The sequence below is a fragment of the Engraulis encrasicolus genome, chromosome 18 (assembly GCF_034702125.1).
Source record: "Engraulis encrasicolus isolate BLACKSEA-1 chromosome 18, IST_EnEncr_1.0, whole genome shotgun sequence".
NCBI lineage: Eukaryota > Metazoa > Chordata > Actinopteri > Clupeiformes > Engraulidae > Engraulis > Engraulis encrasicolus.
Genome location: NC_085874.1, coordinates 19,824,353 through 19,849,213, shown reverse-complemented (window position 1 = coordinate 19,849,213; position 24,861 = coordinate 19,824,353). Strand labels below are relative to the sequence as shown.

At 42.8% G+C, this 24,861-nt stretch overlaps 1 protein-coding gene across 1 annotated transcript in view; it reads right to left on the bottom strand.

The window, feature by feature from the left end:
• igf2r (insulin-like growth factor 2 receptor) overlaps window positions 1-24,861 on the bottom strand; it is an 81,299-nt gene that overhangs the window by 32,702 nt on the left and 23,736 nt on the right. The window contains exons 22-31 of the mRNA XM_063223231.1: window positions 24,534-24,708; window positions 23,691-23,861; window positions 22,969-23,112; window positions 21,276-21,451; window positions 12,389-12,476; window positions 11,688-11,888; window positions 10,801-10,931; window positions 4,415-4,518; window positions 3,837-3,973; window positions 1,268-1,476 (exon numbers count right to left, since the gene is read on the bottom strand). Coding sequence (XP_063079301.1) covers window positions 1,268-1,476; window positions 3,837-3,973; window positions 4,415-4,518; window positions 10,801-10,931; window positions 11,688-11,888; window positions 12,389-12,476; window positions 21,276-21,451; window positions 22,969-23,112; window positions 23,691-23,861; window positions 24,534-24,708 — 1,536 coding nt within the window. The remainder of the gene's footprint in view (window positions 1-1,267; window positions 1,477-3,836; window positions 3,974-4,414; window positions 4,519-10,800; window positions 10,932-11,687; window positions 11,889-12,388; window positions 12,477-21,275; window positions 21,452-22,968; window positions 23,113-23,690; window positions 23,862-24,533; window positions 24,709-24,861) is intronic.

Sequence of the window (24,861 nt, the reverse complement as noted above, 5' to 3'; positions counted from 1 at the left end):
GAAGTGAGGAGCAGGGGAGGGGGATAGAGGTAGTGGGAATTTGTGAGTCTGCTGTGTCCATTGGTGGGGGTACTGCTGCATTGTTGATGGTGGTGGGAGTGGTGACCATAGGCAGAGTAGGAGGGTGTGGGGATGAAGTGTCCCTGTTAGTGAGGCTGGGTGAAGTAGTAACGGGAGTGGGGGGTTGTGAGTGGGTGAGATGGGAGTCTGCTGAAGAGTGGTTGTCAAGTGTGGGCTGGGGGGATTCAGGGGCTATAGAGGTGACAAGGGAAATGCTGCCCTCTGTGCCAGAGTTTCCAAACCGGTTGTAAAAATGGTTTAAATCATTGGACATTGATAGATCACCCTCTGCCATACATCTCTTCTTTCCACACAAGGCATTACAGTTGTAATGAGTTAGGTGACAGGCCTTCATTGACAAGGCAGAGGAGACATCGGGCTGCATATAAAAATGAATGTGTAATGAATGTGAATATAGACATAAATGTGTAATATGTTGTTCAGCCCTTTTAATGGGAGGAATTTTGAAAAACTGGCCCTGTGACCAGCACCCCTCATGTAGAATGTGTACGCCTATGTGTGTGTGGGGAAAAGGCATAGCCTACCCTCTTAGACCCTTTTTGTTTATGCGTTAACAATTTCACAGCAATCTTAAATTCTTATCTCTGCTCCTATTTTGTTTTATTATTTTTTTCATTACATAGACCCCTGCATGTGTATTATGTAGCCTTATTTCTCAAAATATAAATGGCTGAAATGTAGGCGTAGGCCTATAGTTTCTCCATGCGCCAATGTCATACTGTACTCATTGTTTTGCCATTTTGCATTTACACTGCGTTAATCCCCCCCGAGGGAAGGGGAAACAGGAGTGCGTTTTAATATGCGACCTTGCCTCCTCCACTTGCGCTTGTCTCCTCGTTCCGCCTCCTGGCCCCTCCTCCGTGGAGAAAACGATAAAGTTTCCCAGCTGTCAGCCTAGCCACAACAACCTTTGAGGGACTGTTTTTCATTCACCATCCCAATTGCAAATGAGGAAAAGACTCTACAATTGAGCTTTTGCAAGATATTGAAATATAATGCTGTTGTCAGTGATTTCATCATGACGAGAAGCAAAGTGGAGGAGGCAAGTGGAGGAGGCAAGGTCGCATATTGCAACGCACTCAGGAAAACAGAGCAAGAGAGAACGAAGGAAAGGAAGAGACAAACTGTGCGTTTGCGATAATTCAACAGAGCATGTGGTCATGTAAGGAGTTGCCAAGTCACATACCCCTCTGGTTTGGTCGCACTTGAAGCGGATGATGGTGGTCTTCTGGCGCTCCTTGTCGTCTGGGCACGGCGCCCCGTCGGTGTAGCGCAGGACCAGCACCTGACTTGACTTGTCCCACTGCAGCTGCGACTTGGCCTCCCCCAGGCTGAGGTAGTGGTCATCCTCAGTCTTCATGCAGGCCGCTGCCGACGATGGGCAGGCCCAGGAGCCTGGGAGAGTTGAGTAGAGTAGAGTAGAGTAGAGTAGAGTAGAGTAGAGTAGAGTAGAGTAGAGTAGAGTAGAGTAGAATGGAAAATAATATATATATAGATTAGATTAGATTAGAATAGAATAGGCCCTGCTGAGGCCTAACGGTAGGGCACCGGGTTACTACACCGGCGACCCGGGTTAAATTACGGCCCGGGTCATTTGCCGATCCTTCCACGTCTGTCTCTCCCTACTCATTTCTTGTCTCTCCTACACTATCCTGTCAGAAATAAAGGCATGAAAGACCTACAAAATATTTTAAAAAGAGAATAGAATAGAATAGGATGAAATCAAAAAGACTGGAAAAGAACAAAATGGGATACAATATATGATACTGCAATTACACTGTAGTATAAGCAAGGGGTAACATTCAACAAGGTGTGCATTATGAAGTTCCTGAGGTGGTGTCCAATAACTTCCCAACGCGCAGATCTGTTGACTTCTATACAGTTTAATGCACATTATTGAGGATGTTCCTATGAAGTTCCTATGAAGTTCCTGAGGAGCATTATTAATAATACTTAGCCAAAGCTTTACTGGCAATGGATACAGATGAATGGATTTCATTGGAATTGAAGATGAACGGATTTACAGTTGAATGGATTTGAGGGGAAATTTGGCACAAACATTATGTAAACAAAGGCAATGCCTCCAATAGACGCCTCTCCGAATGCTGACAAGTCAATGGTGGTGTGTGAACAACACAACTGCATGTTGAGATTGGCCTGAATTCTCCTCCCGGCAGGATCATGTCTGACATCATGAAATGTTGTTGGGGGATTTATACAGTAGTTGCATGACTCAACTTTCTTCAATACCAAACAGGTTGTTTCAGAATACGACATTAGACTGCTACAACACGTCACGTCACCTCTTCCTGTAATCTTCTCCCATCGTCAGCTAACAGCATTCTTTTTTCCCAGCCTTAAACAATTACAACATCCTTCCTTCTTTCCCAAGCATAATAAATCCGGCCTCTGTCCCAATGACAGGTTTTGACTCAGGGCATCACTGGCAAGGACATGTCTCTACAGCTGGATCTCAACCAGATAATACAACCCCATGCACACGCACACGAGAGCACGCACAAAAGAGCACACTCATGCGCGCATGCACGCACACACACAAGCAAACACAAACACACACACACACAAACAAGAAATCCACCTCTGACTGACTGGCTCGTAGTGAGTTTTTGGCTGAGAGCCCAAGCTGCATTCCAATCATTCTTCCAGAAACCGGACTAATTTGACCGTGACGATACTTATATCTCCACATTCACGAGCTAGTAAAATGTGCATATTATTTTGTTTCCCTGCCTTGCACAGCACAGCAGCGTGCTCACATGGCTGTACACTTGTACATTACAAGGCTTTTCTGTTGGACTCGTCTTCACTTTGTTATCGGCTCACCTCTTGTCTGTTCACGTTCTCAACGAAGACCGAAGGCACAATGGCTGCTCTTCAGGAGCTTATCAAAGCAACTTCGGTAATCTAAATGCGAAATCTCGGAACTCTGCCAAAACTATCTCTGTCTTACAGAAAGTTTCACTACGGCATGTTGGAGCATGGGTGGTACGCCTTCCTGGCTTACTTAGGATGGTAAATTAGCCATTGCTAATGCATACAATGATTGTTCCGTAGAGACAGTCTGTCTGTGGTTACAAAAAAGTGGGATGTGGGGATCTGACACCACCAAATTGGTATTGTACTGTCATAACATATAATTAACCTGGTTAATACCCTGCATACATGCCACAATTCAAAAGTAGCACACAGTCTACAGTCACAAGTCAGGAAATTCTCTCTTTGCTGATTAAGGTTAATTGATTAAGGTTCTCCCAGTCCTGCCCAATTTCTCTCTCCCGCTGTCTTCATACTTTGGACTGTCCTATCATCAATAAAGACAAAACAAATAGCCCCCAAAATAAAAAGATGTAAAAGATTCTACCTGTGAACTCTGTCATGGCACCAAAACCCCATGCCCTCCGTACAATACTGAAACTAGAAATGCAGTCAGAGAGTGCAGACCTCTGCCAAGGACTTGACTATGTTACACCCTAATTATGTCTTTCTGGCTTTTTTTGTGTAGTTTCACAGTGGAATGTTAAAATTCGCCCTATCCGGCAAAATACTGGATCCGCAAAATTTAAATCACTTGTTCCTTTTGTCATTCCAGCAACTCCATGAAATTTCATCCAAATCCATTCACAAGTTTTTGATTTACCCTGCTGTCAGACAGACAAACCAACACGACCGCTAAATAACCTCCTTGGCGGGGGTAATGAAACATAAGGGGCCTGTTTCGCTAGGTGACCACTCACCGCCCTGTGGGAGCAGGGACTTGCAGACGTTGAGGTAGAAGCGCTTGCCATGGAGCTCAGCCCTCCAGTTACTGGTGGCCAGGGACAGCGAGGAGCGAGAGAGGGACGACAAGTCGTAGAAGTTCCCATCGCCATCACTGTTGGGAGCACAAGGACACACACGGAAATTAATGGGCTTGGAAATACATTAGCTTATGAGTTAAGAGCAACTTAGAAAGGCATGAACAAAAACTCAATGCTAGAACTACTTGTCATATTACCATTGGTTTACAGTGATTTTTTTTATTTAGTGCATGTTCACAGGAGTTGAAAAAGGAATGGGGTATAATTAGTCAAATTGAGGGAAGAGATCCATGCAGGACTGTACGTTATTTCTTTTAAATGTTGGTTCAAAACCTTTTAGACTCTAGACTTAACACACCAAGACTGGGAAACGCATCTGTAGCCAGCTGTAGCATCTATGCAAATTTGCCGTTAGCATTGACAATTCTGTGAAATTTTTTAGACCCTTTAGGTCTTGATGGGTTACAGTAAATGCAAATATCAAGCCAGTTGGGTGTGCTGTGCTGAGAGCTTACTCATAGGTGCAGGAAATGGTTTTGAAGGGCGGACAGGCCAGCGCGGTGTGCCACTCGAGCATGTACGTGCAGTCAGACGTCTCCTTTATGAACTCTGGCTGCCCCTGCAGAGGAACGACACGGTGGATCAGACACACATCTGGACCATTAACCCCACGCAGCACACACTCGCAAACCCGTATCCTACATATTCACATACAATATCCTAAAGCATACAGTAGAACACTCACATGCCAACATCCTGAACTCACATTCAATATCCTCCAGCACACATACCAACATGTAATTTATGTGTTATGACTGAAACAGGATCTTTCCGTCTTCCTCATTAGAAACAATAACAAAGTCAATACCGCTACTCCTCTATGCCTGCAGCTACATACATACACGTGCACGTGTGCACACATACAGTACATAGAAGCTCCTCCACGCGTAAATAGCTAGAGTATTCGGACATGATTCAAATATTTATTTTTCAGAAGGGAAATATTATTTCTGCAATCATGTCAGAAAAACATAGCCTTTAAAAAGATATATGGAAGGTCTTTAAGATTGCTGCAAGTCATAACTCAAACCATAGAGTGTCTGAAACACGCACGCACGCACGCACGCACGCACACACACACGTCAGGATTTCCAAGTTGTCCACAATGCTGTTGCAATAGAAGTCTACAGGAAACAGTGGTGTGTGTGTGTGAGGGTGTGAGGGTGTTGCTCGCAGTCTGGCCAAGAGTGACAGACTTTGTGTGTATTACATTAACAAAGTTTCTTTGCCTAAAAATAAACCCCAGAAACATCATGATCCAATCTATGGCCTCGGCCAGATGACACCGCAACGCGGGTTTTTTTGAATCCGAGTTGCAATTAAGTTGCAACCATACAGCATGTTTCAGTGAAAAATTCGGGTCCTAATGAGAACGACAGGCTTGCTTCAGAATACACATTTCTTTGTGTGAAGTTGTTGAGAACAAAGTATTCGCTAATGGCCGTGATCGCCCACTCTTATCATGCAAATGACCTGTCACGCAGGGACCTTAGACCAGTGACAGTGCCAGAAAGGTTCACATTTTTTAACAGACCCAGCAAATTTTGTTTTCGAACTACAGACATATCCCATGGCTTTTTTAAAAGCTGAAGATCTTAGCTTTTTATTACTAAAAACGATACATTTCTAGCCTCTCCCATTCCGAAGTTATGTCCATTTTAAGCGACGGATAGTTTAACAAAAAAAATAGCCTCATTTCCCCCCTTTGTAAAAAGCGAAAGGCGGTTTTATTATGCGCTTTACTCTCCGCAAGCGCGTACATAGCAGGTTCAGAATATCAGAATGTGCAAGCTGCATAATTGAACATTACTAGATGCCACAGAGACAAGTTAGATACAACAACAGACTGTAGGCTACTGAATCATGCTGCTTAGCACCATGCTTCGTGAAAAAGTTGCTCTTACAAGAATAAGCATGCATGCTGCAACTTCTGGAATATTTTGGAAGACATTAGAACAATCACCAGGGAGTTTACAGTCTACATAACTGGTTGGCCCTCACGAAGTTGTAAGTCTAATGTATTTACTCCAATTCATTAGTTAAGTATGATGTTTTGTATGCAGGAGGAGCATGTCAAATTACTAAAGGAATTTCCTATCCCAACATGTGTACTAGCATTTGCTGCTAGCTGACTTATTTTCAAAACCAGCATCGCATAGCCTAGTTGTTATTTTTCATTATGCTGAAGTGAGTGCTACGTGGAAAAATAGGCTACCAGCTTTGCGCATGTGGCACCTTGTGTAGCTTGTGGAGTGACTAGAGTAGCGAATCATTGCCATTTAGGCATCTGTTGATTGTGTTCTACACTTTATGCTGCTTTTTTTTTAATTTGAGAAGTTTAAACTAAGGTGTTGAATACCAATACCGGGCAGGTATTTCTCCCTCCTCTGGAGGCTGCTGCGCGCTCACTTCTCCTTCTCTTTCTGCCCATTACGCCTGTTTCAACTAGTGACATAATATGCATTGCTGATAACTGTTTGGGTGCACAGTTAAAAGATAATATGAAGCTTTGCTTCGTGTTAGTCAGGGGTTTTTTTTAGATTTTGAACACGAGTGACCCACACTGGGCAGTTTGAAATGTAGCCTAAAATATTGACCGTGGTAGAAATGAAAGTCTCCACAGTCCACACAAACAGTTGTCTGCTGATGCCATTGTGCATGGAATTAATGTTGTGCACAAAGCTAGTGGTCACTGTTTTTGGCCATGTGGCTGTGACGCAGATGTAAACAAATCCGTTTCGCCTGTAACAATGGCAACGCAAACGCCTGCGTTACTCGATTTTCGCACTCGGCAACCCATTATTCAAAAAACTCGTTTTGTGCCACGTTTCTGGTGGGTTTCATATGGTTAGTCCAGGGGAACGTTGTCACTGGCATAGAAAATCATTCCCGTATAGCCAGCCCTTATGACTCTATCCATCTAATTTCTAGCAATCCTCCAAAAGGCTGATGTTTTGTGATTTTCTTTTCTTAAAAAAAAAAAAAAAAATGATGTTCAAAAACATTAAATCAAAACGTTGTAAAAGCCACAGTCTAGCAGGTTGTTTCCCAACTTTTACCACCAAGGGGGCCCCTAGCACTGTTGCAGCAACAATGCGTCTCTCCACCTACACTGATGTTTTCACACAAAAATGTGTAAAATCTGGCATATATGAATGTGTGATCACAGCAACAACAAAAAAATGATAGGAAAAGCTGACATACGTGAAAATATGCAAAGTAACGGCATATATGAAAAGCTGGCATACAAGTGTAATTGCTGGTACAACAAAATAAGTATGAGAAAAGCTGCTCTGTGTGTATGTGAGGTGTGTAGTGACTCGTCGTTTGGTCTTGACTAGTGGCTGCAAAATGCAAAATCTTTTTTTTACTGTGTTGTCAGAGTGTAAGCTAAGCCACGGATCTTTAGTCAACTTTTAATTTTGACAGGCAAATTAATAAATTAATACATTGTAATCTCTCCTTTCCTCTCTGGCACAACTGCACTGAGACTTTTTTAGACTTTATTATGGACAGGACTGTATGAGAGGTAGACAGGAAGCGAAAGGGGAGAGAGACGGGGAGGGTCGGCAAAGGACCCGGGCCGTGAATCGAACCCGGGTCAGCCACATGGCAAGCGAGTGCCCTACCGAATGGCCACGGCAGGGCCTATCCACGTGATTCTACGAGAGGACAAAACCAGACTGAACATGAGATGCTGGTTTTGTGTCCGCGGTCGGAAGAATGACCACGAGTCCATCCAGTCTTTTCAGTTTTATATCTGTTATCTAGCCTATTCTTCCCTTTGCTGAAAGCATTCAGAAATCTTGGCACACACCACTATGAGATGAAGCACAAAACATTCAACCAATCACACCCACTCCAAGTCTGAAGTCCTGTCCCAGAACATTTACAGTCTCATTGCCCGTATGATTAATCCACCAGGATATTAAGCAATTCTTTTGGCGCATAAAAACATGGTCATGAGAACTTTGCTCAGAGATGCTCATCAATGACCATCTGTAGGCTACGTGCATGAGACAATGGCCCACTTTAAACGTTGGGGGACAAGACGGGTAAACTCAGGAAATTACCTCTATACCTCATGTACACTCCAACACCCATAATTTGTTTTATGTTTTTTTTGGGTCATAATTTAGTCATTTATATTGATGTGTATGTGCATGTATTGTGTGTATGTGTGTACATGCTGAGCACCAGAGTGGGTATGGGTGTGGTTTTAGCCTAATTTAATTTAGTCATTTTTATTGATGGGTATGTGCATGTATTGTGTGTGTATATGTGTGTACGTGCTGAGTACCTGAGTGGGTGTGAGTGTATATGGGATAGGTGACTCATGACTTCACCAATGACACAAGTGACTGACGGACTGACTGACTGACTGACTAAATGCTGATGTCAGTGGTGATGGTGGTGAGGCTGACTAAACATCACAAGGTCTGACTGGCCTCATTTACACGAGACACTTTAATTCTGAATTAGCTCGTCAATTCTGAATAAAGCTTTATGCCGCTGCGAAAACAGCATGTGAACACATCACAATTCTGAATTAAATGTAAACTCAACGGAGCTATTTAATTCTTGAATTATTAATTCGAAATTAAAAACATCACATAAACGTGGTCACTGACTGACTAAATGCTGATGTCAGCAGTGATGGTGGTGGTGAGGCTGACTAAAGTTTACCCATCACGAGTTGGTAAAGGGTTGGCCGAGACTGGTGACTCGCCATGGCCTAATAGTTAGAGAGTTGATGGGAAGGTTACGGTTACACGTTCCCGCCCCCCACGACATGCACGTACGATGTGACTTTGAGCAAGGCACCGGACAACATATTGCTCCAGGCAGGGACTGTTAACCAATTAGCTGGTCTTGCTATCCTAGCCTGGTCTAATCTAGCCTGGTGTGTGTGTGTGTGTGTGTGTGTGTGTGTGTGTGTGTGCGTGCGTGCGTGCGTGCATGTGTGCGCATGCGCTTACAATCCCACCCGTACTAATTTTCTTTTCATTCATACCGAGGGACGAATTGAGAAACGTTTACCGTCAATTGGGAGGAAAACCCAGTTGGAATTTAAAGTACAGTATGCTTTATATGTCTGCTTTATTATATATGCTTTAAGTTACTTTTATCCAATTGCATGTGTTCATGACATTGAAAATACGACCACTGGTGGGAAGGTTGAACTCCATTGATGTTCGAAATGTGCACCACCCTCCCTCGCTTACTGGTCAGCCAGATGAAATAAGTACCGACCAGGGCCTCGTTTCCGAAAGGGCCTTAAGTGCTACTTAACGCTACATGCTACTTAAGTTCACACGTAACACCATCGTAGAGCTCACGGAGCGTTTCCCAAAGCCAACTTAGCAAAGAACCATCGCAGGTTGACTCGTAACTCTAAGAGCAATCCACGAGTGGTCTGGAGTAGTCTTAACGCGCTAAGATTGATCGTAGCAGCATGGCACAGTGTAGACACCCACAGGATATGAAGGGAAAAGAAGAAACCTGCGCATAAGATTGCTGTTTTAAGACAGGAGTGGCATGGCACAGTGGAGACACCCACAGGAAAAGAGGAAACTTGCGCTTCAAGTTGATGTTTTAAGACGGGAGTTGTAAATATCATGGCACCACAGTTGACACTGCAACGAAAATAAGAAGGTAGGCCTAACATTAATTGTGTAAGTGTAATTAATAAAAGCAATGTGTTTGGGAAATATTTTACAGGCAGTAAAATAGTTCGTCTGTGTTTGATAAACCAGGGCATAGGCTAATTAAACTGTGATCAATCACAATTTGTGTGGGTGCTTCATGAACAAGATCAAGGCATCCACACGCAAAATAAATAAGGGGGCTCTGGCGACCAGAGAGAATGTGTTGATGTCGGTTCCGAAACATAAAAAAGAAAACGAGGAAAAGAAAACAAACAGCGAGTCTTCATTTTCTTCTTTCTTCCTCTTTCATTTTCAAGTAGCCGAGGGGAAGGTGACGCAGAAAAGACATGACAGTTGTAAACTAAGGGTAGCTATGACATAGGCCTAAAAAAGGCAGCGATGGGGATTCGTGAAGATTTTGACTGGTATTGTTTAATAACTGCAGGCTGACGTGCTCCCGAGCGTTGTCAAGCCTTGAACGCCTTGAGGTTGTAACTTTGCGCATCCCAATTTGGAACTCCAACTAATAGGCCTACTTGTCTTCTTAATATTAAGCACTTAACCAACTTCACACGCTTTATCTGGGTCTTATAACGGCGTGGCTCATAGCCTATGGTTATTAAGGTCCCCTGCGGTCAGTTTGCTGTGCTCCCATATAAAGTCAGGCATGATTTCATTGTTTGTGTGCATTTTATTTCATTTGCCAAAAATAACTCCTGTCAATAGTTTCAAACTGCTACGAATGTAGTCCCACCCTTAATAGAATGCAACTTTTGACATTGACACACGCCTTACGTAAGTGGTTTAGTAGCAGATGACGGCGCATTTCACTCCGAGGACACTTCAGCACCACACATGCGGACAGCGATCCTTAAGAGCAACACTACGAACGTAGAGGCTGTGCGCACGTTCATGTACGAGTGCCTTTGGGAAACAGGCGTACAAAATCTAAGAACATTCGTAGAATCGCTGGTTAATGACAAACGTAAGGCTAAGAACCATCGCTATCTGGAAACGAGGTCCAGGCTAGTAAGCAATACCCTGAACCTAAGTACCCTACCCTAACCTTTTGGTAAAAGCGTAAACTAAGTGAAAAGTAATAGTAGAGTAACCTCATTGATGCCCAGGGGGAAATTAAAGTGTCAAATAGCAAGTAGCAATGTAATGTAATGTAATGTAATGTGAAGACTCACTGGGGACTTGCTCTGGTCGCAGGAGAAGAGGATGGCGGTGGACCTCTCGTAAATCCTGTGGCACTTCTCCCCATGCGTATAGTTGATCATGATCAAGCCGTCTTCGTACGTCAGGGTCTGTGAGGCAAGGCCTGGGGCACCAAAAGTGCATGTTAGTGGAGGTGCCTTGCTCCACGAGCATCTATCTGATGCTAGGGAATAGGCATAGTTCTCTAGAAGGGGTGGTTTTATCAAAAATCGTGACAAGGGAAACACTTTAATGAGCTGCTACCTGAACTACTAACAGATTCTAAAATACAGTTCAAATTACAGCATCAAGGTCTATGAGTGAGGCCACTGTGGCTGAAATTACTGTTGCGGTTCCCTTATTTTTCCGCTTCTCCACTACATTTAAATTTTGACCATGTCACATCTCTGAAAATCCAGTGATCTTGATTGGCTCGTCCGCATTTTGGTTTGGGAGCGGGGCGAATCTGGACGTCTTCCGGACCCCCCTGTGAGCTCAAGAAAATGAGCAGAAATATACAAGGCTCTGTCGAGAGTCAGGCTAGTACACGAAGGAGTGTCTACAAATCCCCCTCACATTAGCCAGAGGTATAACTCCAAGTTCCTAAAAAAGTGGGCCCAAATTGGATTAAGGTTGAAAACAACTAGACCAGAGATTAAAAATATTCTATTTTTGACTGTGTGTGCATATATAGAACTCCCACTGAAACCATACATAATCACATCAAACCCATGAGTGTGAGAAGTCAAATCTAAACCACACAGGAAGTGGTGATGAAGTTTCGCAGCACCGCAGCATGTGTGTGTATAGGTGTGTGTGCGTGTGAGAATTTCAGGGGGCAGCGCAGGTTATTTTCTCTCTCTCTCTTTTCCCCACTCACCAGCGATTCTATGAGAAGATCCTTCGACCTGGCAGGAGGAGACCTCGTCTGTGCCGTGTGGGCAGACGCTTTTGGACAGGCCGCCACACACAGCGAAGTGGTACTCGTACTGGCCGCTCATCACCTCGTAGTTGTGCCCAGACAGTGGCGACAGGTCAAACTGGTGGCCGCTTCTGGGGTCTGTCACTTTACAGTTCTCACCTGCAACGTGCGTCATGCGAAGCCTTAATTGACATCAAGTTTCATTACATAATTATAAAAGTTGTCACCAGGCAGCGGCGTCAGGTCAAACTGGTGGCCGCTTCTGGGGTCTGTCACTTTACAGTTCTCACCTGCAACGTGTCATACGAAGAGACATCTTGTGCTGTTGCATAATAATTCTAATACTGTATGCCAAACAGTTCAGTTGCGACTTTACAGTTCTCACATGAACAATGTGTTATAGAAAGAGTTAATTGATATCTTGTGTTGCTATATAACACATTATAATAGACAGACAAAACAGTTAAGTTGCAAGCAAATTGACTATGGACTAAAAATAACTTTTCTTGCTTACTACAGCTGAACCCATCAGACTAGCATGACTATGAAGAGTGAAAATCTCCATCCAGACTAATTGTTGTATTTTAAAAAAGCATTATATCCAAATGGAGAGGGCATACGGAAGCCCCTGTTTGTATTTTGAAATAGCGGTATCGTACCCTGAACCCTCTGGATAGGACAGGCTTCGGAAGTTCTCCAGATGAACACATACTCGCAGCCATCCTTACGATCAAAGATGGGGGAACCCTACAGGCAAGGGAAGGAAAATGACACGCACGCACGCATACACATGCACCATTATTTGTTGGGAAACCCTGCTCCCTACAGGCTCCACTGAAGAACTACCTTCTGTGCCATTCTATGTTCACAATTCCTGATGCAATAGTAAAAGCTGATTAGGTATGTACCATGAGGACCTTAAGCGATGCATTTCTCCCAACGTCAGACAGCATCAATGCCATGGCCAAGGTTAGAGCACGACAAGGGGGAAATGCATGATGTTTCTGTGCTAAAGCTTGACTTGGGAATGCTTTTGTTTTCCCAAATCCTGACGCTTTTTCACCCATGTACTGTACACGCACAAATACTAATATCAGTCTTCCCTCTTGTTTTTTTAACTATAAACGGACATGCATCTATGCAACAGATTTGATCTCTACACAGCCCTAGTTTAAAAGGTGTACTACACTGCCCTACAAAGGCAAAGCGCCTTAACTACACCAACATTGAAACAGTTTTAGATTTAGCATTTAGTTTAGTTTTAGTATTCAGATGCATACTGTAGTTAATGGATAATGGACATAGCAGTATCTCTGAAGTGGGATAGAATTGGACAATAAGCTAAACTGAATTTTGACAAAATATGTAGTAGTTACTGAATTTTGCCTTTATAGGGCAGAATTACGATCCTTCCGCATCTCTTTCTGTTGCCTTAAGCAGCGATCACACTGGATGCGGATTTCTGCTTACAATCAGCGTTGCACTTCCAGCTGATTTATCAGACTGAGAGTGAATCCGCTGCACAGGTTCGAATGCGGTTGGAATTCGAGACGATTCGTCGAATGAATTGGTGAGAGGGGACCATTCGAACAAAACGTTGGACCATTCGTAGAAGGCATGGGGCGTTTCGTGCAGTACCTGAGGATTTTTCGTCGAAGACCTAAGGACGTTACGTTCAATCCATGCAGACCTTTCGTGTAACTGGGCAGATGTTTAGTTTAGTCTGCCTATTTTATTAGCCTATTATTTTTTTATATTTTATCAAACTTGTGTGCCTACCACCACAATGCAATGAAAACAAAAATCGAACCATGTAGAAAGTGCGTGCGTCTCTATTTTTTTTAAATTAATTATTAATTTTAGTTCAGGCTGCTTTTTTATCATTAGGCCTATTTTATAGCCTATTTTATATATACTATATTGTAACGGACTGCCTCTGCCTCCTCCGGAGTGAGATAACAGCATTACCCCCTGTGAACTACACGCGCAGCCTATAAAATGGAGTTAATTTCAAATGGCGGGTGAGACTGTCAGGAAGCAACAAGCCGAGAGAGCAAGAGAGAGGGAACCATGAAGTGTGCGCCGAGAAGATCACCATTCGCAAGAATCGCTAAAGCCAGACATTGATGTGAGCTGTTCCAAATTGAGAGGGTTTTGCAAAAGTGCACTACTAAACGTAAGAAAAGATATTCGTTGTGTTGATATGAATTATTTCTAGTGTGTTGGTCACTGATTTTTATTCATTTTTGGAAAGGTAGGCAGTCTTGCTGCCTGGCTGGCGCCCATCTCATAACTACAGTCGTTTGCACCACTACAATATCAACGAAATGTTTTAAAATGTACGACATCAATTTAAAGGTAGGCCTAAGGGATAATGTATTGTCCACACATGAATAAGAAAATGTTTCCCTACGGGGCAAATAACACCCCCGACGCCGAAGGCGGAGTGCTGTTATCTCTGAAGGGAAATGTATTTTCCGTAGTCACGTGTGGACAATACATTATCCCGCTTATCCCGCCCTTACCAAACATTATAAATCATACATAGTTAACATAGTTTATAGCGTGCGCAAAGAAAGATAGTTTGTGGAACGCTCATAATTTAAACAGGTTAACAAGCAACATGGTTTTGGCTACTTTCTAACTTGTTACAGCCACATTGCGCTTCAAACTGTTTGCAGGCTGCCTCGTTCACCGCGCGATATCTACTAAACTCGGGTTCATAACATGATCATTTCTATCTAATCGGCACAGTATTCCAGAAAAAAGCATAGANAACCCCAAACACTGATGTGCGCCCTGACCACCATCATTAGCCCTATCGACCCTGATACAGGCAGAGCCTATCAAAGGGCGTTGAACACAATGGCCTATGGACCTTTTCAGTAGGCTATGGTTGGGGAAGTAGGGCCTGCGTCGTGATTCACCGTTTGGTGTTTGTATCAGCACACCAAAAGTTACCTCACTAACGTTAATGATGTTCTTTGCTGAGTAACCTAGCCAAATATATCCAGATAATCGTGAATTATGCAAAATAAAGTCTGCCAACATGTATTGCCATTCTAGGAGCGATAAGGAGAATGCCGCACAGGCGCGGAGAAAGGGTTCCTTTGACACAGAGAATGCTCTGTGTGGCTGCGCGCATGCAGTGTTTAGTTTGCAGGTTTCAGGCAAATAATGGTGATCGATACGCCCTAGGTCCATAAGACTAACAGTAAAACAGGGACAATGACAAAAGGGATGAATTGCTTGAGGAAATCAAAAGGGACAGAGCGAAGTTATGACAACAAATTGACGTGCACCATTACGCAAGGCTACATGTAGTTATGATGGGTTAACCACTCAGTTACCGTTGCATTCATAATATGTAGCCTATGATAAAGATGACTTCAGCGCAGGATATCAGAAATAAACAAGACAGCGCAGATGGCTTTTAATTTTTAACATGGCCACATTATGCGTCAATACGCCAATGCGTATTAGGCTATTTATCATGAAACCTCAAATCGGAAGTAGCCTTATCTTGTACCCAGCACTTTTCAAACCTTACTCGGGTTTATGGTAATTGTCCGGGCCAGCACTTTTGAAATCAAACGGACGCCCTTGCCTGCATGACATGTCATTTGCATGATAAGAGCACGGACGATCATGGACATACAGTACGATGGTACACACATAGCCACACACGCACACAACACGGTTCAGTTCAACGTTTATTGACCAGCAAGCGAGCAGCGCAGTACCAGCTGATTTGCTCTGGAATCTCGAAATGAAAACTGACTTTTCTTGGGAAAAGTGTTGCAAGAACATTGAACTCATTTAGTAGGCCTATCATTGTGCCAAGCGTGTGTCGCAATATTGTACTGGGGATATGTGTTGGGGAGGGCATTAACATTAGGCCTATGACAAAAACATTATCGGGGAGGATTGAGGATAAATCTTACACGTTTCCTTATTAATGGAAAATTAATTCCATGCTAATTCCAAGTATTCAAGAACCTAAACAATATGTAATTGCTCCACAGTTCAAGGGTTAGGCTATGGATATTGACACCTTTCCTCCGCGATCGCGGATAGCCCCCACCTTTGCGCTTCTCATCTGGCTGTCACGATATGGAACGGGAAGAGACAGTTCAAGACAAGCGGCATGACTCTCTCTCTCTACTGTAGCCATGGGCTTAACACAGGGGTTCTGTAATGTTTTCAACACTGTTAGGACCTATATTGTTTTCTGGCTCATGCGCGAACTATTTGTTGTCATTCAGAATCAGAAACATCAAAGTATCGGGAGACAGCTTTCTCTTGTTGCTGGTGCTTCGCATCTAAAAAGTTACCGGAAAGTCAGAAAACTCGCTGCATGACAATGTGCTCAATGGTCAATAGCCTACTTCTAGATGCACTATAGTCTAATCAGACGCGCGATGCTCTGATTCAAAGCGAGCACAAGGGTCAATAGCCTACTTCTAGACACATTAAACCGCACTGCTTTGATTCAAAGCGAGCAGGAGGCATTTTGACGATTTTTTTTTAAATGTAGGCCTACAACAGCTTTTAAGGTAAGGGATAATGTATTGTCCACACGCAGTGGTAGAACGCAGGTAGGCTATACGGAGTATACCCACTTCTAAATTTTAGGGGATTCAGTATACCAACTTAAAATTGATTGATCCATTATTTAGAATGGCATAAATATATACAGTATACCCACTTCAAAAATGCGAGAATATACAGTATACCCACTTCAAAAAAGTAGACTACACCTAGACTACAAATATTTTCCTACGGGGCGAATAACACCTCCAATGCCGAAGGAGGAGGGCTGTTATTCCGCTTCGAAGGAAATATATTTTCCGTAGTCACGTGTGGACAATACATTATCCCGCTTATGCCGCCTTTACCAACATTAGAAAGCATACATAGTAAACCAGTGGTTTATAGTAACATGTTTATTGCCATTTTATAGCGTGCGCAAAGAAAGATAGTTCGTGGAACGCTCATAATTTAAAAAGAAAGAAAGGAGTAGCACACTGGAGCTGAATGCAGAATCAAAAACTGTATTAAACAAAGCCGAAAAAAGTAAATGAAACCGACAGACAGGGGAACAAGCGTTTCGGTCAGCCCATCATCTTCCTTTTCTTCCTTTTCATGCTGCTCTTGGAATTACGCACCGAGCACGCTCAAGATATTACATTGGCGCGGACGCCACCCACCATTACGCGCATAATTTTAAAAAGGTTAACAANCAACAGAGTTTGGTTTTCTAACTTGTTACAGCCACATTGCGCTTCAAACTGTTTGCAGGCTGCCTCGTTCACTGCGCGATATCTACTAAACTCGGGTTCATAACAGGATCATTTAGAAATGAACTATCTGATCTGCGACAGTATTCCAGGCTACTTCACCCTTAAGGAAACTATCAAGGAACTCCTCACTTGTTACTCACATACTAGTGTTAATAAAATATGTCACGACAGCGGCCGGCGGACAGTGACAGTTTGCTGTCTTGAAATAACAACATTCGGACAATAGTGTAGACTTGTGCGCTACACGCTGGGGTGGGGCAGGGCTGCTGTAGGTATCCATTGCGCGCGGCCGGTAGCTTTGGGAACTGCGTGTAAGTTGCATTTGGGTAGGCTATTGCGCGTGTTATAGTTGATTAAGTAATTGACGAGCCAACGTCCGGCAGCAGTGGCTGAGTGTGTAACTTAACTTAACTTAACTTTTGTAGGCTACTATCGTCCGAGTGTCTCCAGATTGTGATTATTTATTCATTTATTCAAAGAAGATAGCAGTTTACAGACGCTGCTGGTTGCATGGATATTGTGGTGGTTTTCCCTCCTAATTGTATTTTATGAAATTGTAAAAAAAAAACTACCATAACCTTTACTCCCGTTGTCTGTCGTTCCTGAATCGTGGTCTAAATTTCACCTCTTACAATAGTGTCCAGTCCAGTGAATGATCCTGCATCCATGGCTAATTGGATAAAGCATACTAAGTGGATTTATCACATGTGAAACGAGAAGGCAGAAAGTGCAAATTAGTTAATAAATGAAACAGTGTACAACGTCAGTGCTGGTAAAAAAAAAGAGTTTTAATGACTTTGCACAAAGTTGATGCTCGTTGGTGACCTTCAAAACCTGCGCTGTATTCAATAAAAGCTGGGCATAACGCACATAAAGGACTGAAAATGAAAATACCCCTATATGTGGTACATAATCTATGTTGTAGGCCTACTTCAGTTGTTGGTACCCAGACTTGCATTTTGTCGAGTAATGTCCATTTGAACCTCACGTGAAAGTAACGGGGATTGTGCTGCATTTGGTGGATGGAGCTGATATTACGCACATAATTCTACTGAATAAACATCCAACTGCGACCCAAACGGTAACTTGTCGTGGTAGTCTATGTCGAATATGCCTTAATTTGGCTGTTTGCTATTCGCCTCTGGCATCATCCGAGCATGTGTAGTGCGAGACGCCATTATGACCGTTGCGCGTAAATATTTGCAAGACGATGGGGCCGTCAAACACAGTAGGCTATGGATACTTATTTAACGACTTTAATGAAGATGTCATGTAGACTGTTTGAACGGCCCCTTCCATAGGACAGCATCCATCCATCTATCCATCCCTTCCTCATCTTTACGCGCAACGGTAATAATAGCCATTACTTTTCTTGTAGACGTTGCGCATAATATTTTATTCATTATCGACTTATTTCAAGCAGCATTCCACTGTCCACTCTGCGTGGCCCTGTTGAAAACATGCATGGTTGCCACCACTTAAAAAGGTGCTTGGAGAGGAGGCAAAACTGGTACAATTTAGGCTGCATTAAAGCATACACGTTAGCTTTCACGTTGTGCGATGGATGGAGACAAGTTTGGAATCGCTCCCTCTCTCTCCCTCTCTCGCTCACACACACACGCGCGACATAATTCTCTGCACTCTTTGCAAGACTCTACTGTCACTTGACTCGTCTTATTGGATACCAGCCAAAATTGTAAGCTAGATAGCCAATAGTTTCGATTGTGCTGCTTGGACTGGAGGTATTTTCTGCTAAAATGTAGGCTGCATTAAAGCATCCGCACGTTTGTGCGATGGGTGGAGACAACTTGGGAATCGCTGTAAGTTAGAGATTTTTTTAAAACATAGGCTGGCAAGATGTAAATGACCTGCACTGCTTGAAAAAGACGATCGACTATGTGCCCCAGGCATCTTAAATACTAAAAACTAATTGGCGGGTGGATTCGGTTTTGGAAATTGGAGAAAAAACATTAGGGCGGGTGGATAGCAGGTGGATTAGAAATTCTAAGAAGCGGTTGCGGATGAAATAATACATCCACCGCGCACCTCTAGGCCTACTCCACACGTAGGTATATTCCAGACCTACAGAAGACGGTAGCTAGAAGCGTTCATCTAAAAAGTTACCGGAAAGTCAGAAAACTCGCTGCATGACAACCAAATGTGCTCAGACGCACGCTGCCCTGATTCAAAGCGATTCCCGCCTCTCTGCCCGCAGCTGGGGCTAGGGCCTACTCAAATACTGTTCCAGAAATGTAAGGAGTAGAAAGTAACATAGGCCTACAGATATTTGTCAAAAATGTAACGGAGTAAAGTAACGGCGTAAAAGTGAAAAAAAAGCTTCTCAAATATTGTTCCAGAAATGTAAGGAGTAGAAAGTAACCTAGATAATTGTCAAAAAATGTAACGGCATAAACGTAAAAAACCGACAACATACCAGTTAAAATGAGTAGGCCTAAGTACATTTTATTTATGAAGCACATCTGAAAACAGCAAAAAAAAAACATTTGATTTACATAGGCCTACTAGATTGCTAGATAGGCCTACTAGATACATAGAGAGAGAGAGAGAGAACGCGCTCCTATGCAGTGTTAATATAGCGATTTCACTTCTCTCTCTCGCTCTTAGTGTTTTTGTTTTTGTTTTACTGTAGCCATGGACTTAACACGGGTGCAGGGGTTCTATAATGTTTTCCGACACTGTTATTTTTTCTGCCTCATGCGCGAACTATTTATTGTCATTCAGTTTGTGCCGTTATTAGGCCTAGGCCTATATGAATCGGGGTAAATCAGTTATATATTAGTTATATATTTAGACTTCGAACAAAAGAAATAGGCCTAGGACACACGGGAATAATAGGATATAAAATAGGCAGCCTGACTGGATTGATGGACGATTTCCAACAATAAAAGACAGGATATGAAACAAAATAGGCAGCTTATTCAATTAATAAAACTATAGCCCAAGAACATTGCCTCGCCGGGCAGGGAGAGAGAGAGAGAGAGAGAGAGAGAGAGAGGAGAGAGAGCGGTCCAGTGTTAATGTAACGATTTAACTTCTCTCTCTCTCTCTTTACTGTAGCCATGGACTTAACACAGGTGCATGGGTTCTGTAATGTTTTCAACACTGTTATATGCATAGTGCTCTGGCTCATGCGCGAACTTTGTTGTGTGTAAGGCAGACAGCATTCTCTTGTTGCTGGTGCTTCGCATCTAAAAAGTTACCGCCCAAGAACATTGCCTCGCCGGGCAGAGAGAGAGAGAGAGATATTGCCTCGCCGGGCAGAGAGAGAGAGAGAGAGAGAGAGAGAGAGAGAGAGAGAGAGCTCCTATGCAGTGTTAACGATTTAACTTCTCTCTCTCTCTCTTTACTGTAGCCATGGACTTAATCGTAAAAACAACAACAACATAGCCTACCAGTAAAAACGAGTAGCCTAAGTACATTTTATTTATAGATTTAATGTTTAAATCAACAAAAAAACAAATAGGCTATTTAAAATAGGCTAGACAAAACCGTTCAAATGAACATATTTAAATAGACAAAACCGTTAAAATGAGCATGAAAAAAGCTGATTCTAAGAAAACCCGTTAAAATGAGCATTAAAAAATCTGATTTACATTTCTAATATAGGCAGACTGAAGGGACCTTTAGTTGAAACCTAAGGATCTTTAGTTCAATTTTAAGGACCTTTCGTTGGCTTTTGCGGTAGACGGACCATCCTCGACTAAAGATCCCCAGCCTTATACTAATGGTCCAACGTTTTGTTCGAATGGTCCCCTCTCACCAATTCATTCGACGAAAAGACCTGATACGTGCGGTTGTAGTGGCTGAGCGGTCACTCGCAACGTAGGCTATTTTATGGTGTTGTGCTATTTGAATGTTGTGTCAAACTAAAAACATACAAAAGGCTTTGTATATTCATCAATGTAAAATGGATAGAAGACAACCTCTTCTCTTGCTCTCCTACAGTTGGATCGTGAATCTGATATGAGTGTTGCTGACGGTCTCCTAGTAAAACACCTGGGAATCCGCCCGTGACGTGAAGCGGATTTTCCACCTAGAGTTGAACTTTTTTCTACTCAATCCGCCCCGGGGCGGGCAGGCAGAAAATCTGTAATCCGCCTTGCGCTACTATTCAGCACAGAATACACTCACTTTCATTAACAAACAATAGTGCAAATCCGCCTCCTCCTGTAAAATCCGCGCCCAGTGTGATTGTGGCCTCATACAGCAGTGCAGTACTCACCAGGTGGTCGTCGCAGAGGAAGATGATGCGAGTGGAGTAGCGTCTGCCGGCTCCACAGGCCTCCCCACCCTGGTAGACGATGCTGAGCGAGCCGTCGGAGGCCTGGGGGGTAGACTGCACGTAGCCCAGGTTCAGAGAGCGCCCGTTGATGATGGCACAAGCTCCCAGGTTTCCAGCTGCCAATGAAAACAGTAGGTCGACATCATCACATTACATTACATTTAGCACTTCACCCCAAAGTGACAGTGACGTCATCAGAGACAAATGCTTACTTTTTTGGCTGTTTATATCAGCCAAATATAATAATTAGCCTACATTCAAAGCAAAAATCAGACATTCCAATTTGTTTTTGTGCAATATCTCATGAAATGCAAGCTAGCTTGGCTGGAGACAGTGAAACATGCTTCCAGTGCCCTGGCTGGGAAATGGTCAGTGACAAAAGTTTAACACTTTAAGTTTAACAAGTTTAACAGTTTAAAACAAAAAGAGGCAGGCTGCTCATCTCTCCTCGTTGCTGAAAGGTGGACTCTCAACAACAGCAACAATTTTGATTGTTTTTTGTTTGTTTGTTTGTGATAGTCACCAAATCCATTAAGCAACTACATTTTCAGTTTGATGATTAAAAAAACGCCAACAACTTATTGCATCTTTACAACAAAAGAAAAAAAACCATGCATATCCACTTCAAAGTTCTGAGTGCTGGACTAAGGAAAAAAAAAATATGTCCTTGACATCAAGCCACACGAGGTGCTGGCCACTTCTGGATTCAAATATCAAAGAAAGTAAAGAAGATGCTACACACACTGATCCATGTTTTATTGAAGTGACTGACTGTTGACCATCTGGCCTTCTTCAAACTTCTAAATAACTTCTAACTGACTTCTAACTGAGGGCGGTGGTGGCTCAGGTGTAGAGGAGCCATTTGGCAACCAGAAGGTTGCAGGTTCGAGCCCCGCTCTGGCATGACCCCCATCGACGCGTCTTTGAGCAAGATACTGTTATATGATACTGTCACCCCTGGAGACATGGAGACGACATCTTCCTTAACTAATATCATACTTGCATACGTGTAACCTGCTGACATGAGGAAGACGGTATAAAAACCGTTGCCACCATTTTGTCAGCTGTCGGTCGAATTGCCTGTCATTCGCCAGAGATAGGATGCTGCCTAGATAGTGAGACGCTGTGAGACTTTGTCTCATTTTTATTTCTTTTTAACCTTTTTATTCTTCTTCTACTTTTACTTCTTTTATTTTCTTCTTATTCTTTTTGTAATCTCACTTTTTCTATAATAAATTGTATCCTGATCGATCCTTTTAACTACGAAGTCAAGACTTATTTTATTTTTGCAAGTGAGTCAACTAAAACAAAGCAGAGCATTCATCCTTCAATTTTTATTGGAGAAGAGAATTTTGGAAACGTCCAAAATCTAACAATACTTAATCCCAAATTGCTCCTGGTGGCGGGGCGGTACCCTGCGTGGAAGCCACGGCCACCAGGGTGAAAATGTGAGTGTGGATGGGTGCATGTGAGGCATACAATGTAAAGCGCTTTGAGTGCTCAAAGGAGTGGAAAGGTGCTATACTATAAATGCAGTCCATTTACCATTTAGTTTGAAGAGGGCCCGACGGCCAAAATGTCACTTCAGTAATACATGGAGCAGAGTGTGTAGCGTCTTCTTTATGTTCTTTACCTGGGCAACCGTCTACGTGGGGCAGAGGCTTGCAGACATTGAGGAAGAACTTCTGGGACTTGGCCTGCTCAGAGGTGTCGATGGGCTTATAAGGCTGATCGTCACTGCTCAGGTCACTCAGGTCGTACTCATTTCCACTGGCATCTGCAAGAAGTGAAAAGTGGAAAAGTGTTCATTTAGAAACACCGATTTGTCCAAATGATCAACTAAGTAATTGACTGCATGGAGATAATAATAATAATGCTCATTCAATTCGTCTTGGGTGTCCATCAGAAACAAATAATATCCTTTTGAACTGAATTTTTGGTGTTTCAGAAGTAACAATTTCAGGCAAATTAAGTCTGGACTTCACACTCAATGTCCAGAGCGGTAGAGTAGGTAATACAATATGTCTATTAAGATCAAGTTTAGATCTTCTTCTTTTAGAAATACAGCCGTTTTAAAAGAAACAACTAGGAAGTCTGTGAGGTTTTTGTCTGTAAAGACCACCCTATTCAACAAAATGAAATAAATACAGATCCTGGCCATATAATTAGAATATCATGAAAAAGTGTATTTATTTCCATAATTCCATCAATAATGTTTAACTTTCATGGACTGTATAGGTGCATTGCCCATATTTTGGACTATTCCAATAATCAACTTTTTCATGATATTCTAATGATACGGCTAGGATCTGTATTCGCAGCAGAGCTGACAAGATTCAGCCTATTGGAGCTTACCAGTGACCTGGCAGTCCACAGGGCTGGGCAGACAGGCCAGCGGGGTGGCAAACTCAAAAAACACGTCGTGGGTCACGTGAGTGCTCGTGCCCATCTCAGCCCTCTCGAACTTCAGCGTGCCGGCATCGTCGTTGTCGCAAACGAAATTGATGAGGAAGGTGGTCCTGGTGGCTGCATTAAAAAAAACAAAAACGATTTAGTTCAACGAAAAGGATAACAAGTCTAAATTTTAAGTGTAAACTGCAATCAAACCCACAATTAACTTTTTGACCGACACAATCTTGTACAGTAGTGGTATTACTACTGTAAACCAGGCATCCAACATATCCACATATCTGAACATATTACTGTATAACTGCCCCAGTAAAAGTGGGGCCAGGGGGCACAAAGGAGAGGTTCAAACAGACCCAAGTCTTGTGAAAACACTTCTAAAAAGCAAAACAGGATTCTAACCACGCAACAGTGTCTTGTGCACGTGACCATAAATGTAAAAACGTAGTGTTCGACTTTGACATTTGTAACACGATGTTGGATTTTATAAGTCAGTGTGTAAACTATGGACAGTTGTGTGATTTCTCTGATACGTATAAAAAAAATCAATACACACAATTAAAAAAACAAACAAAAACAAAAACACGTGGTGTTCTTCAAAGTCATGCAATCTCTGCCTTGGCCATGGCTCAAACGGCGTAGGCACCGTACTCCTATGCTTTGGCTCTACTGCTATTCTGGGCTTTTCCCGTCTCGCTCTCCCATTGTTTTACTGTCTCCTCTCAAACGCCAAAAAAAAAAGCCAAAAAGAAACTTTAAAATATTTTTTTTAAAGTAATGCGATCATCTCACCTGTCTCTTCATCCAATTCCCCTTTGTAGGTGAGCTTCAGCTCGCCCTCAGAGGAGTACTCAAGAGATCTCTCCACACCCACATGGCCAATCGGCTTTCCGTCCTCCAGCTCACAGCCAGCAAACTGCTCGCCTTCCTTTGTGCTACAAGCTGGTGCTGAGCCACAGATATTCAGCTGAGGGGGAAAAAACGACACCAGGGGTGCATCCCAATATGTGACCTTGTCTCCTCCACTTGCTTCTCGTCATGATGACATCACTGACAACAGCATTATATTTCAATATCTTGCAAAAGCTCAATTGTAAAGTCTTTTTCTCATTTGCAATTG